Here is a 13,895-nt window from a genome sequence, read left to right on the forward strand (position 1 = left end):
GGAAAGTTGAGATTTGATGGTGTGCATGATGTTGTTGGGTAAATCCTCAGGGCTGCTGAGTAGCTCTTAGAGGCAACTGTAAAGCAAAGGGAACACAACAGTGATGGGAGCTGAGTCATGTTAGCTTTCCACTGCAATTGGTCCTTAACTGACTGATTCTCCATTAAGACGTAACCCTAGAGATTGCTCCATTTTGTGAGTGATAATGAAACTCATTTGAAACTTTTTAATAACTGCATGCAGCATGGGGAGGCCATGTTAATCAGCTCTCCTGTTCAAAGAGCTGAATCCCTGTGGACATAGAGAAAACAAGATCAGGCTTATCAGTAGTTCAATTCTGTCATTGTAATGAGATCTCTAGGGTCTTGTTTTCCTTCCAACTTGTGTAAAGAGCAGCAGAAGTTGAAAATCACTCTTCCTCTTGCTCTAGTTTTAAACAGTACTCATTGACCTCATCATGACCTTAGAATCCCTTCAGATTCTCTGCCATCATCCAGAGGGAAACACATGAGTGAATGTAGCCATGTTTGACTATTACAAGAAAATAGAAATGGCCTAAGAGAAACTACTTTTCTCAATAGATCCAAACATTTCACATTCTTCAGTTTTTTCAATCTATAATTTCATCTCTTCTTTCTGATCTCCTTTAGAACATAACTGTGAAGACAAATAAGTCACTTGTTCAGTGAAATAATTGGCAGGTTATATTTTCTTTTCACCTAGAAGACAAGAAGAAAGTAAATGACTCAAACAAAAGCCTGCATTTCTTCTTGGTTTGGATTTATCAATTTTATGTTCATATAAACAATTGCAAAATATTTAATCATAGAAAGCAATGTACTAGTACATCTAACCTTTTCCCAAACTTATTCACACTGTTACCTTGAAAAATACCAAGAAGGAAATCAAGCTAATGTGTTTTCTTTTTTAAAAAACCTAGCCATCTGTGTAAAAATATTTTTTGTTTACAAGTTCCATTTGAGCATACAGAATCAAAGTGAAGTTTAATTTACAGGGAAATGAACGTTTTTAGTGTAATAGATTTTTGATCTCAGTTCTACAAATCATTTTTCTGCTTTGATTTTGAAAATCATATGTTTTCTCTATCTAAATGTCAAACTGAAAGAGCCAAAATTATTTATTTCCTACCAAATTCCTGGGTATTGTGAGGAAATAATGAGGTGATGAATTTAATTATGTGGTTACATTAATGTGGGTCAGACATCTGGGCAGCGGTAGAGCTCTGGATCAATGTGATTCTGTTTTATAAAGCAAAATCATGGGCTCTATACCACATGTCTGCAACTGCTTGTAATAATTTTTATACTTTAGAGATGTGATGCAAGCGTTTGTATTTTTTGGGAGGTTACAATTGTTCTAGAGACTAACCTAAATATTAAACTTCAGTCAAATTACTTTTATTCCATTCCAAAATTTTATTTATCCCTTTTAAATGTTAAGGTAACATATACTCATGGTTATATGTTACATTTTTATATGGTTATATTAACTTTTTTAATTTAGAAGATTGAAAATCCACTTTCTTCAAACTCTCTAATTATCTTTGCATATTTATGCAAACCATAGAAATGGGAATGCACTATATCTGACATTTTGAAACTTTGAAAAGTTTATTTTATACTAAAATAATTAAGTTTAATACTTTTATTAATTTAAATATATTGTTTTAAATATAATTTAAATTTAATATAATTTTAGTATGTTCAATATAGTTAATACATATGTTTAAAATATTTAATACAGAATATGCTTAAAATATACTTAAATATTGTCTTCCATATCAATAAAACACACCAGGGTTTTTTTTCATGTGTGATTTTTCTGTTACTTTACAACTCTGCAAACATTTATTTAACCACTATACAGCCAATAGTCTAGTGGCTTTCTCCACTTTCTTCAATTTCAGTCTGAATTTGGCAATAAGGAGTTCATGATCTGAGCCATAGTCAGCTCCCAGTCTTGTTTTTGCTGAGTATAGAGCTTCTCCATCTTTGGCTGCAAAGAATATAATCAATCTGATTCAGGTGTTGACCATCTGGTGATGTCCATGTGTAGAGTCTTTTCTTGTGTTGTTGGAAGAGGGTTTTTGTTATGACCAGTGCATTCTTTTGGCAGAACTCTATTAGCCTTTGCCCTGCTTTGTTTTGTACTGCAAGGCCAAATTTGCCTGTTACTCCAGGTGTTTCTTGACTTCCTGCTTTTGCATTCCAGTCCCCCATAATGAAGAGGACATCTTTTTTGGGTGTTAGTTCTAGAAGGTCTTGTAGGTCTTCATAGAACTGTTCAACTTCAGCTTCTTCAGCATTACTGGTCGGGGCATAGACTTGGATTACTGTGATATTGAATGGTTTGCCTTGGAAACAAACAGAGATCATTCTGTCATTTTTGAGATTGCATCCAAGTACTGCATTTTGGACTCTTTTGTTGACTATGATGGCTACTCCATTTCTTCTAAGGGATTCCTGCCCACAGTAGTAGATATAATGGTCATCTGAGTTAAATTCATCCATTCCAGTCCATCTTAGTTCACTGATTCCTAGAATGTTGATGTTCACTCTTGTCATCTCCTGTTTGACCACTTCCAATTTGCTTTGATTCATGGACCTAACATTCCAGGTTCCTATGCAATATTGCTCTTTACAGCATTGGACCTTGCTTCTATCACCAGTCACATCCACAACTGGGTATTGTTTTGCTTTGGCTCCATCCATCCCTTCATTCTTTCTGGAGTTATTTCTCCACTGATCTCCAATAGCATATTGGGCACCTACGAACCTGGGGAGTTCATCTTTCAGTGTCCTAACTGTTTGCCTTTTCATAATGTCCATGGGGTTCTCAAGGTAAGAATACTGAAGTGGTTTGACTTATGACTATACAGTGGAAGTGAGAAATAGATTTAAGGGACTAGATCTGATAGACAGACTGCCTGATGAACTATGGAGGAGGTTCATGACATTGTACTGGAGACAGGAATCAAGACCATCCCCAAGAAAAAGAAATGTAAAAAAGCAAAATGGTTGTCTGAGGAGGCCTTAAAAATAGCTGTGAAAAGAAGGGAAGTGAAAAGCAAAGGAGAAAAGGAAAGTTACCCATTTGAGTGCAGAGTTCCAAAGAATAGCAAGGAGAGATAAGAAAGCCTTCCTCAGCAATCAGTGCAAAGAAATAGAGGAAAACAATAGAATGGGAAAGACTAAAGATCAGAGATACCAAGGGAACATTTCATGCAAAGATGAGCTCGATAAAGGACAGAAATGGTAAGGCCCTAACAGAAACGGAAGATATTAAGAAGAGATGGCAAGAATACACAGAAGAACTGTACAAAAAAGATCTTCATGACCCAGATAATCACGATGGTGTGATCACTCACCTAGAGCCAGACATCCTGGAATGTGAAGTCAAGTGAGCCTTAGAAAGCATCACTACGAACAAAGCTAGTGGAGGTGATGGAATTCCAACTGAGCTATTTCAAATCCTGAAAGATGATGCTGTGAAAGTGCTACACTCAATATGCAAATTTGGAAAACTCAGCAGTGGCCACAGGACTGGAAAAGGTCAATTTTCATTCCAATCCCAAAGAAAGGCAATGCCAAAGAATGCTCAAACTGCAATTGCACTCAACTAACATGCTAGTAAAGTGATGCTTAAAATTCTCCAAGCCAGGCTTCAGCAATATGTGAACCATGAACTTCCAGATGTTAAGCTGGCTTTAGAAAAGGCAGAGGAACCAGAGATCAAATTGCCAACATCCACTGGATCACTGAAAAAGCAAGAGTTCCAGAAAAACATCTACTTCTGCTTTATTGACTATGACAAAGCCTTTGACTGTGTGGATCACAATAAACTGTGGAAAATTTTGAAAGAGATGGGAATACCAGACCACCTGATCTGCCTCTTGAGAAACCCATATGCAGGTCATGAAGCAACAGTTAGAACTGGACATGGAACAACAGACTGGTTCCAAATAGGAAAATGAGTACATCAAGGCTGTATATTGTTACCCTGCTTTTTTAACTTATATGCAGAGTACATCATGAGAAATGCTGGGCTGGAAGAAGCACAAGCTGGAATCAAGATTGCTGGAAGAAAATATCAATAACCTCAGATATGCAGATGACACTACCCTTATGGCAGAAAGTGAAGAAGAATGAAAGAGCCTCTTGATGAAAGTGAAAGAGGAGAGTGAAAAATTTGGCTTAAAGCTCAACATTCAGAAAACGAAGATCATGGCATCTGGTCCCATCACTTCATGGGAAATAGATGGGGAAACAGTGGAAACAGTGACTGACTTTATTTCCTGGGCTCCAAAATCACTGCACATGGTGACTGCAGCCATGAAATAAAAAAAACGCATACTCCTTGGAAAGAAAGTTATGACCAACCTAGAGAGCATATTGAAAAGCAGAGACATTACTTTGTCAACAAAGGTCTGTCTAGTCAAGGTTATGGTTTTTCCAGTAGTCATGTATGGATGTGAAAGTTGGACTATAAAGTCAGCTGAGCAAAGAATTGATGCTTCTGAACCGTGGTATTGGAGAAGACTCTTGAGAGTCCGGTGGACTGCAAGGAGATGCAACCAGTCCATCCTAAAGGAGATCAGTCCTGGGTGTTCATTGGAAGGACTGATGTTGAAGCTGAAACTCCATTACTTTGGTCACCTGATGTGAAGTGCTGACTCATTTGAAAAGACCCTGATGCTGGGAAAGATTGAAGGCAGGAGGAGAAGAGGACAACAGAGGATGAGATGGTTGGATGGCATCACCGACTCAATGGACATAGGTTTGGGTGGACTCTGGGAGTTGGTGATGGACAGGGAGGCCTGGAGTGCTGAGGTTCATGGGGTTAAAAATAGTCGGACACCACTGAGGGACTGAACTGAACTGATTCAGCCAATGGACATTTAGTCTGTTTCCTTTTTTAGCTACAATGTAACTGTGCTACATAGAACTTTATGTATACTTATAAAGGCAGTCCTAATGGTTAATCCCATGAAGTGAAATTAATGAATCAAAGAGCTGTAATTTGGCAAAATTGTCCTCCAAAAATTTAAACCAAATGCAAGATATGAGTGCCATTTTTGTTATATCTTCACAAACTCTGAATGTTATCAAGCTGAAAGGTATTTGCAATACAATCAGAGAAAAGTAATATCTCATTGTTTTGATTGTAGTTATTTAAGTATAGAGGTTCCCCTTCATGTATCACTGTCTTGTCATGGCAAAGGGGCTTGCAGAACTCAATGAAGCTATGAGCCATGCTGTGACTAAACCACTGCCACCACCACCAATGAATTTTAAATAACTTCAGTTGGGGAAAATATGTAAGTTCTAATGGGTCACATCAGTGACTATGATTAGTGCTTATTCTCAGGTTTTGCACCATCCTTAGGGGAATTGTTTAGGCTTTCATTTCACTGATTGTGGAAATGATGTTATCATTTTGGGGGTTTGGAGTGGGGGGGAGCCACAGTTTTATCTTCTCCAAAAGATAATCAATGTGGTTTCCATGTTTCCTTTGAATACAATTTAAAGAACACCATACAACCAAATCTCATATATTTATTCTATATTTACTATATTTCAGTAACTTTACCAATCTAAGTAAAAATAAAAGTTATAAGTCAAGTGACAAAAAGAAACATAACATGCTTTTTTATATTATCTTTTTAAAAACTGATTAAAATAGAAAAAAATTAGACTTTCAAATTCTTTCCTTAGACAAAAGACTAAGTCTCATTTCAATTTAAGAATAAAAAGGTTTCCAAAAGCTGTTCATATTTGCACTATGTTGCCAAGCTTGATTTTTTTGCCCCACCGAATACCAGGAATACTTTTCCATAGAAATAAAGGTATTCAAATTGTGAGGATATGGACAAAAGAACCTAACAGTTTTGATTCTCAATCATCTGCTATTATTGCAAGATTACCCCTAAGAATACACTCTATTCCCTTTGACAGCCCAGCTAATTACCCAAAGGAGTGTTCATTCCCCATGATCTCAGTAAGAAAGTATGTTATGCCTGCTTTCAGGCACCATTTTTGATGCTAAGAGATTAGTCCTCTGGTTGGTTTGTTTTTGGTTTTGTTTTTTTTTCAATCTGGGTCTACAAGAGTGTCCTCAGCTGCACTGCTTATCTTCTGGGGGCTTTAGCTGACAGCTCCTGAAGGCCTCCTGCAGGCTGGGTATTTGGCCCACATGGCAGGCAGACAGAAGGAATACTAATGCTATTTTCTGTTTCAATTGCCTCTTTTCTCCATAATTTAACTACCATAAGGCACTTATTCCACTTTGCCTTTTCTATGAGGTAGTGATATACCGTTACTCCATCACTTTACTCAAATTGTAAGAAAAGGAATTCACACAGCCTTTACAGCTCTTACCTTCAGGAAGAAACTAGACTCTAATGCATGGGAGACAGTTTGGCATCCCCTTTCTTGACAAAGTTAAGATCTTTGTAACCACTTCTATATAATTTCTGGTGCATTAGTCTCATATCACCCTGTTGTTACTTTCTACCTATATTAACTGCATAATCTCCATAAAATCCCAGATAACAAATCCCAACCAGGGGGAAAAAATATTAATACATGGTTTCCCTAGATCACTTGGGAAAGCTGAAAACAGGTAAGCCTAAATAACTAAGAAAAATTTTTTTAAATTTCTTTCTTTCCCTTTGGTATACTGTATTTGGCTGTGGAAAATAAATTTGCTATAATAACTTTGAAGTTGAGAAGATTTCACGAAAAATAAGCTTTTTATTAGAAAATCAAAATATTTGTGGCTACGATATGTGCTACTCTGCTTTATTTTTCTCAAGCCTACTAGTTGTATATATTATTATTAATTGTCTTGATCCCCTAAATCACACAGCAATCTAGATATTTTATAATATTAATTTAATAACTTTACTCTTTATTTATGCCTAAGTTATCAAAGAATCAATAGGACTAAGAGTTCGAGGTGTGTTTTCTTCTGTGCCCACTGTTCTGCTTTTTTTCACACTTGTCTCCTTTTCATGGAAATCCCTCAGAAATCACCCAACTAAAAATATAAAAAAAAAATTCAACATTTCTATTTTCTTAGGTAAGCATGTGTTTGATGCCACAGAATAATTAAATTTCTCATTTTATTCTTCTGTGGATACAGTCTTTACAGGAGGAACTCTTTAGATAATATTTTTTAAAAATTTTACCATGCTTCCATAACAGAGGGTATATAGTTTTTATGACAATAACACTAGTTAATGGCATTATAAATTGTGATAGAAAAAAAATTATGATAGACATAGATTTTGAGTTTTCAGATACCTGAATTTTAGGAACTCTTAAAATTTTACTTTTAACAGTTTTTCTTTTAAACAAAACAGAATTTTATTTTTCTTCGTAATCATCAAGAAGAAAATGTGGGTATTTTTAACAAGAAATCAGAAGAAAGAAGTTACTTTCATACTTAAAGTAAATATACTTTTTTTTTTTAGATTCTACATTTTTGTATAATCAAGCATTAGAAATTAACAAATTATTAGGACGGCATTATAATGGTTTACCTGGATATAAAGTAACACTGGTAGCACTAAAAACAAATCTACTCATTCAATGAGTATTTACTGAGCCTCTGCTACTTGCCTGGCACCAGACTAGGTACTAGGGATACAGTGGTATTTAAATCAAATATGACAGAGTCCAGGCCTTCACAGAACTTAGTCTCACGGTGAGAGAAAATTAAAGACATAAATAAAAGCACAGGATGCTGCTGGAGCTGTTGCCTGCCAGTTGCAATAATACATCAATAATTTACAATAATTAGGATAATGATTATTTTCTGGATATCTGGAGACTTTAGAACAGTCTTTTGGACTCTGTGGGAGAGGGAGAGGGTGGGATGATTTGGGAGAATGGCATTGAAATACGTATAATATCATATATGGAATGAGTAGCCAGTGCAGGTTCAGTGCACATACTGGATGCTTGGGGCTGGTGCGCTGGGACGACCCAGAGGGATGGTATGGGGAGGGAGGAGGGAGGAGGGTTCAGGATGGGGAACACGTGTATACCTGTGGCGGATTCATTTCGATATTTGGCAAAAACCAATACAATATTGTAAAGTTTAAAAAAAAAAAAAGTTAATGAATGAAGCTAATTCCAAGCTTCTTATGGGTAGGTTTTACAGCTGCAGTGAGGTCAAGGGGTTGGTAGGTTAACTGGAAGAGGATCACATGGTACTCATGAGTAACTTTATTAAATATACTCTTAATTTAAATTTTCTTTCAATTGTAATTGTTTAAGAAAATAATTGTGATATTTAGTTTCATTATTACCCTAATGCTCTTTATTCCAAATAAAAATCTGTCTTTTATGGACTCAATACTCTATTTTTCTTAGCCATATTAGGGCCAATCTTTTCCTCTTTTACTTTTTAAAGTTACTCTTTATGTACTGCACTATCTTTCCTTTTTTCTCCATTCATCCTGATTGCCATGCACTTCTCTTCTGCAAGATAATCATGTTGTTCTGATGTTTCTAAAAGCCTAAGAGATTATACCCAAAGTTGTCATTTTATTACTGGATAGAATGTCCTCTCTGACCCTAGAAATTTAGATTGCAGAATTCTATTTCTTTCAAAGAAATTAATGATAGAGATCTGAGTTGACAGCATTTCATGGGTAGAACTGGGATGTTTAGTAGATACAATAATAATGTAAGTGAAAATGATGACACTATGAAGCAAATACATACTTAAACAACATTAATAAGATTATAATAGTCCAGATCATGGTAGACAGTTTTTGTTGTGTGTGATTTTCAAATCATGTCTTGGATACTGAGATTAGTCCTGGTTGTCAGATTTTCAGAAGGTCATTGTCAACATTTAGGATATTTGGAAGACATCTACTAAGGTGATAATATACCTGATAACCTTGTTATAAGAACTGTTGAAGGAAACTGAATGCTTTGGTCTAAAGAAAATTTAGGTGTGGTAACTCTTTTAAAATATTTTAATGATGGTCATATTAAGAGATACTAAGATATGATATATGCTCAATAAGATTAAAATACTTCATCTTATGAATAAGGGGAAATTTACTACTTGATAAAAAGTTATTGATTCTCGTTTTAAATTTTCCAACAATGAAATAATCTGCCTATATGGTTGAACAAATGATAAACAAATTATGTGCCTGGGCAGAAGCTATTCAAATATTAAATGGGTTGTGAGACTTGATGTCTTACATGTTCCTTAAAAATCCTGATTTTCAATGGTTTTCAGAAAATAAAGATTAAGAATTCTTTATTCCATTCTTACCAGTTATACAGATGATCTGAAAAGAAGGCAATGGAAAAATCCAATGACAGCTCAGAGTACGGTTTTATCTTAGTGGGCTTCTCTGATCGTCCCAAGCTGGAGATGGTGCTCTTCATAGTAAATTTTACTCTGTATTCAGTGGCTGTCCTGGGAAATTCAGCCATAATCCTTGTGTGTATATTAGACTCTCGACTTCATACACCAATGTACTTCTTTCTGGCAAATCTTTCCTTTTTAGATCTCTGCTTCAGTACTAGCTGTGTCCCCCAGATGCTGGTTAACCTCTGGGGCCCTGATAAGACCATCAGCTATGCGGGCTGTGTTGTCCAGCTTTTCTCTTTCCTTTCTGTTGGAGGAGTAGAGTGCCTCCTTCTGGCTGTCATGGCCTATGACCGCTATGCTGCAGTCTGCAGGCCCTTGTATTATACGGTCATTATGCACCCCCAGCTGTGCTTACGACTGGTGGCTGTGGCCTGGGGAAGTGGGCTGGTCAATGCCATCGTCATGTCCCCACTGACAATGACTCTCTCCAGATGTGGTCAGCGACGAGTTAACCATTTCCTCTGTGAAATGCCGGCCCTGATCAAGATGGCTTGTGTGGACGCTCGTGCAGTGGAAATGCTGGGCTTCACCTTTGCCATTCTCATTGTCCTACTGCCCCTCACTCTTATTCTTGTCTCCTACGGCTACATCGCAGCAGCTGTGCTGAGGATCAAGTCAGCTGCTGGGCGCCGGAAGGCCTTCAATACCTGTAGCTCCCATCTCACTGTGGTCTCCTTGTTCTATGGGAGCATCATTTATATGTATATGCAGCCAGGAAACAGCTCTTCCCAAGACCAAGGCAAGTTTCTCACCCTCTTCTACAACCTGGTGACTCCCATGTTGAATCCACTCATCTACACTTTAAGGAATAAGGAGGTGAAAGGGGCGCTGAAAAAGGTTTTGGGGAGGCAACAATGAAACATAGAGGTATGCTAAGTTATAATGTCCTAGGAAATTTTTTTTCAAACATTACTGTTTATGTTGTGCTTAAAATAACTTTAGCCAATGTACCAAACACTCTTGGATTTGTTTTTTAAATGTGGATAAATACACCTAAGTGTATCCAGAGTCAAGGTGAATCAACCCAAAACCTTAGGTACACACAATATGGATGTAACTTTACCTTGTGAGCCACCAGGGAAGCCCACTATATATCCTAAGTTATAAAACTGAGTAGATACTTTTAAGCCTCTTAATAAAAACTTTGTAGCTATTTTCATCTTGATTTTTTAAATGGAAAAACTATTCCCTGGTGGCTCAGATGGTAAAGATTCTGCCTGCAATGTGGGAGACCTGGTTGGATCCCTGGGTCAGGAAGATCCCCTAGAGTAGGAAATGGCAACCCGCTCTAGTATTCTTGCCTGGCAAATCCCATGGACAGAAGAGCCTGGCAGACTACAGTCCTGGAGGTCACAAAGAGTTAGACGCAACTGAGAGACTAACACTACTACTATGGTCTATAGCTCCTATGTAAATGAGCCTGAGTCACAGAGAAGATAATTAGAATTCAGAAGTGTGTATACATATCTGAATCTGAACCTTTTCCATTATCCACTAACAGTGCCTTTGTGAGAGTGGTGCGTGTAGGGGTGACCTAATAATCAGCCCCAGCCTGTATCCTTTATTTGTACATTCTTTCATCATGCTGATATGCCGTAGACTCCATATGAGCATTCTCACCATTCTCCCTAATGTTTCTTTATTATTAATATGATGACATCACCCCTTCCCACATTGTCCTGTGCAAATGCCCTGTCTAAATCCATCCCGTGCTTCAGTGGTCAACTCTAATATGATGTGTGTGTGTGCTTCGTGGCTCAATCATATCTGACTCTTTGTGACCCCATGGACTGTAGCCCACCAGCCTCCTCTGTCCATGGAATTCTTCAGGCAAGGACACTGGAATGGGTTGTCATGCCTTCCTCCAGAGGCTCTTCCCAACCCAGGGATCGAACCCAGGTCTCCCGCATTTGCAGGCAGATTCTTTAATATTTGTAAAATTATCGGGGACTCTTTGATTTTAAAATGCTCTGTCACTTCTTCTAAACTGTTGTATTTTTATACAATGAAATGACCATTCTTCTAGTTAATTTTATTATATTTAGGTTTCTTATCTTTCCTATTAGATTGTAAGTTCCTCGATGATAGGGCTACTTATTTTTTATTCTTTCTTAGCACCATTCCAAGTACTGAGTTGCTAATAAAAATCTTATTTTTGGTGAAAACTTCGAAGTTCTTTCCAGTTTCTTTCCACTGGAGTATTTTATTGTATTAGGAGATCATTTTTTAAAAATTGTTATTCAAAGAAATGACTCTATAATATGAATCTATCCATCATCATTATGAGGCTTATTGAAAATAATATTTATCAACTTGAGGAGGGCACAAAATTCCACAGACATAGCTATTTATATCCATTCTGTGTGAAATTAAATATCACAATTAAAATTGATAAGAAAATTTAAATTAAAAGTATGTTTACTTTTTAAACATGAAAGTAACTTGTTTTTTTCTGGTTTCTAGTTTAAAATGCTATTTTTTCAAGAGGGAGGGGATATATGTATACTTATAGGTGATTGATGTCTTTGTACAGCAGAAACCAACACAACATTGTAAGCGATTATCCTCCAATTAAAAATAAAATTTAAGAAGATAAAATTGAAAAATGCTATTTTTTTCCTTGATGATTATGAAGAAAAATAAAAATTTTGTTTTGCTTTGTATAATTAATAGTTTCTAAAATTCCAGAATTGATTGACTATCTGAAAAACAAAAATCTGTATCTACCATACTTTTTCCCATCATAATTTGTAATGTTATTAACTGCTGTTATTATCATTCAAACTATTAGTGAAGTATGGCAGTCTTTAAAAATATTATCTCATGAGCTCCTGTAACAGACTGTAGTCACAGAAGAGTAAAATGAGGAATTTACTTATTCTAAGACATCAAACACATGCTTAGCTGAGGAAACAAAAATGTTGAATTCTTTTTAAAAGTTCTAGTCAGATGATTCTTAGGAACTTCACATGGGCATTTTCGCGAAAGTGCTGGATGGTCACCATTCACCAGAGAATGCACCCACCGAGGTCTGCCATTTCCAACAGCTGAAGGAAAGGAGAGTATCTAATTTGTAAATTTGAAGGTGCTATAAGGCAAAGTTCCTTCTTAGTCCCCCAGATTGATGCCTGCTATAACTTTTAGTGGTGAAAACAAATTGAACTTTTGTTTTGGGGACAGTTTTCTAACAAACATTGCAATGTCAGTATCAATTAAACCAGGGTAATTAATAGGGCTGTTCAGAATATCTGTGGCTTTACTAATATTTTTCATCTAGCTCTATAAATTGCTGAGAAAGCAACTTATATACATGTTAAAATCTATTCAGCCATGGCTGTGGACTTGTCCATATCTCTCTTTAACTTTGTTAAATTTTGCTAAAAAGAAAAAATGAGACTAGTGATATGTTTATTCTCATGCATGTGAATAAAATCATTATGATGTATTTTGGCAAAATAACTTGTAAATTTATTAATTCACTTGCCGATGAATGTTGGTTGTAACTGCCAATCCTATATGTTTGAAATGTATTATGTATTGGTAGGATCCTGAATCTTATGTAAAAAATTACCTCTAACCCTACTTCTTTTCAGATTGACCAAACTTGTTGCATCAAAGGAGTGATTAGCTGTCTATTTGGACACACATATGAAAATTCCTGGTCATGGTGGGCAGAACCCCCTTACGACTATGAATAAACAATATAAAGATTTCATGTTTAGAACATTTTCTGACTTAGAAGTCACATTATACCCAAAACTTACTTTCAAATCACTGCAAATGATCAGTCCAGATAGTATTAACATTACATTTAATTCAAACATATTAAGATTAAACTATCTAATCCTTAAACATCTCGCTTCAATTCTTCATTTGTATGCTGTGACATCCTTTTCATAGGGTGGATGCAGGTTTTCATAAAATTGTAAGATACATCAGATATTATGAAAACTTTTCTGTTTATGGATAGATTTTTCTCATTCATTTCTTATGATGTATATAATAACTGTTAGCATCCAGATTTAGTCCAGATTATACCCCAGGAGTGGGAAGGGATGGAAGATCAAAGAAGGCACTTCAAGGACTCCTGGTTTTCCTTGTTAAACACAAAAATACCACTGCACTAATTGGTGTAAGAATCTGAAATGATAAAGATAGGTAATTATAAGTAATATTTCAAATCTTACATGAACACATTGCCATATTATTGAATGTCAAGATGATTTAAATATTTTCCAAATTTCAATCAATTATCTTGTATTCAATCTATGACTATTACTGTTTATCCTTTAATTGCTCCTGGTCACGTAGCTCAAGAACTGCTGGGTTTTAAAGAAGGGTTACTTACTGTGTTTCTATGTAGCATCTGTTTTTTTTAACATCCAGTCATCTGTTTCATCTAGGCAGTATACTGGAACTAGAGCAGTGAAGTCTACTGTGTTATTCAATTGGAGTTAGTGAGTTAGGGATCT

General features: G+C 36.1%; 1 protein-coding gene across 1 annotated transcript; it reads left to right on the forward strand.

Moving 5' to 3' along the window:
* The first annotated feature begins 9,351 nt into the window (after positions 1 to 9,351).
* Positions 9,352 to 10,281, forward strand: OR2W4 (olfactory receptor family 2 subfamily W member 4). The gene has a single exon (NM_001390039.1). It carries the CDS (start codon positions 9,352 to 9,354, stop codon positions 10,279 to 10,281), a length of 930 nt encoding a protein of 309 aa, NP_001376968.1.
* The last annotated feature ends 3,614 nt before the right edge of the window (positions 10,282 to 13,895 follow it).

This window comes from Bos taurus, chromosome 23 (genome assembly GCF_002263795.3).
Source record: "Bos taurus isolate L1 Dominette 01449 registration number 42190680 breed Hereford chromosome 23, ARS-UCD2.0, whole genome shotgun sequence".
NCBI lineage: Eukaryota > Metazoa > Chordata > Mammalia > Artiodactyla > Bovidae > Bos > Bos taurus.

What these genes read in the sequence shown, in the direction of transcription:
- OR2W4 (NM_001390039.1), top strand. Translation starts at nt 9,352, where the DNA reads ATGGAAAAATCCAATGACAGCTCAGAGTACGGTTTTATCTTAGTGGGC.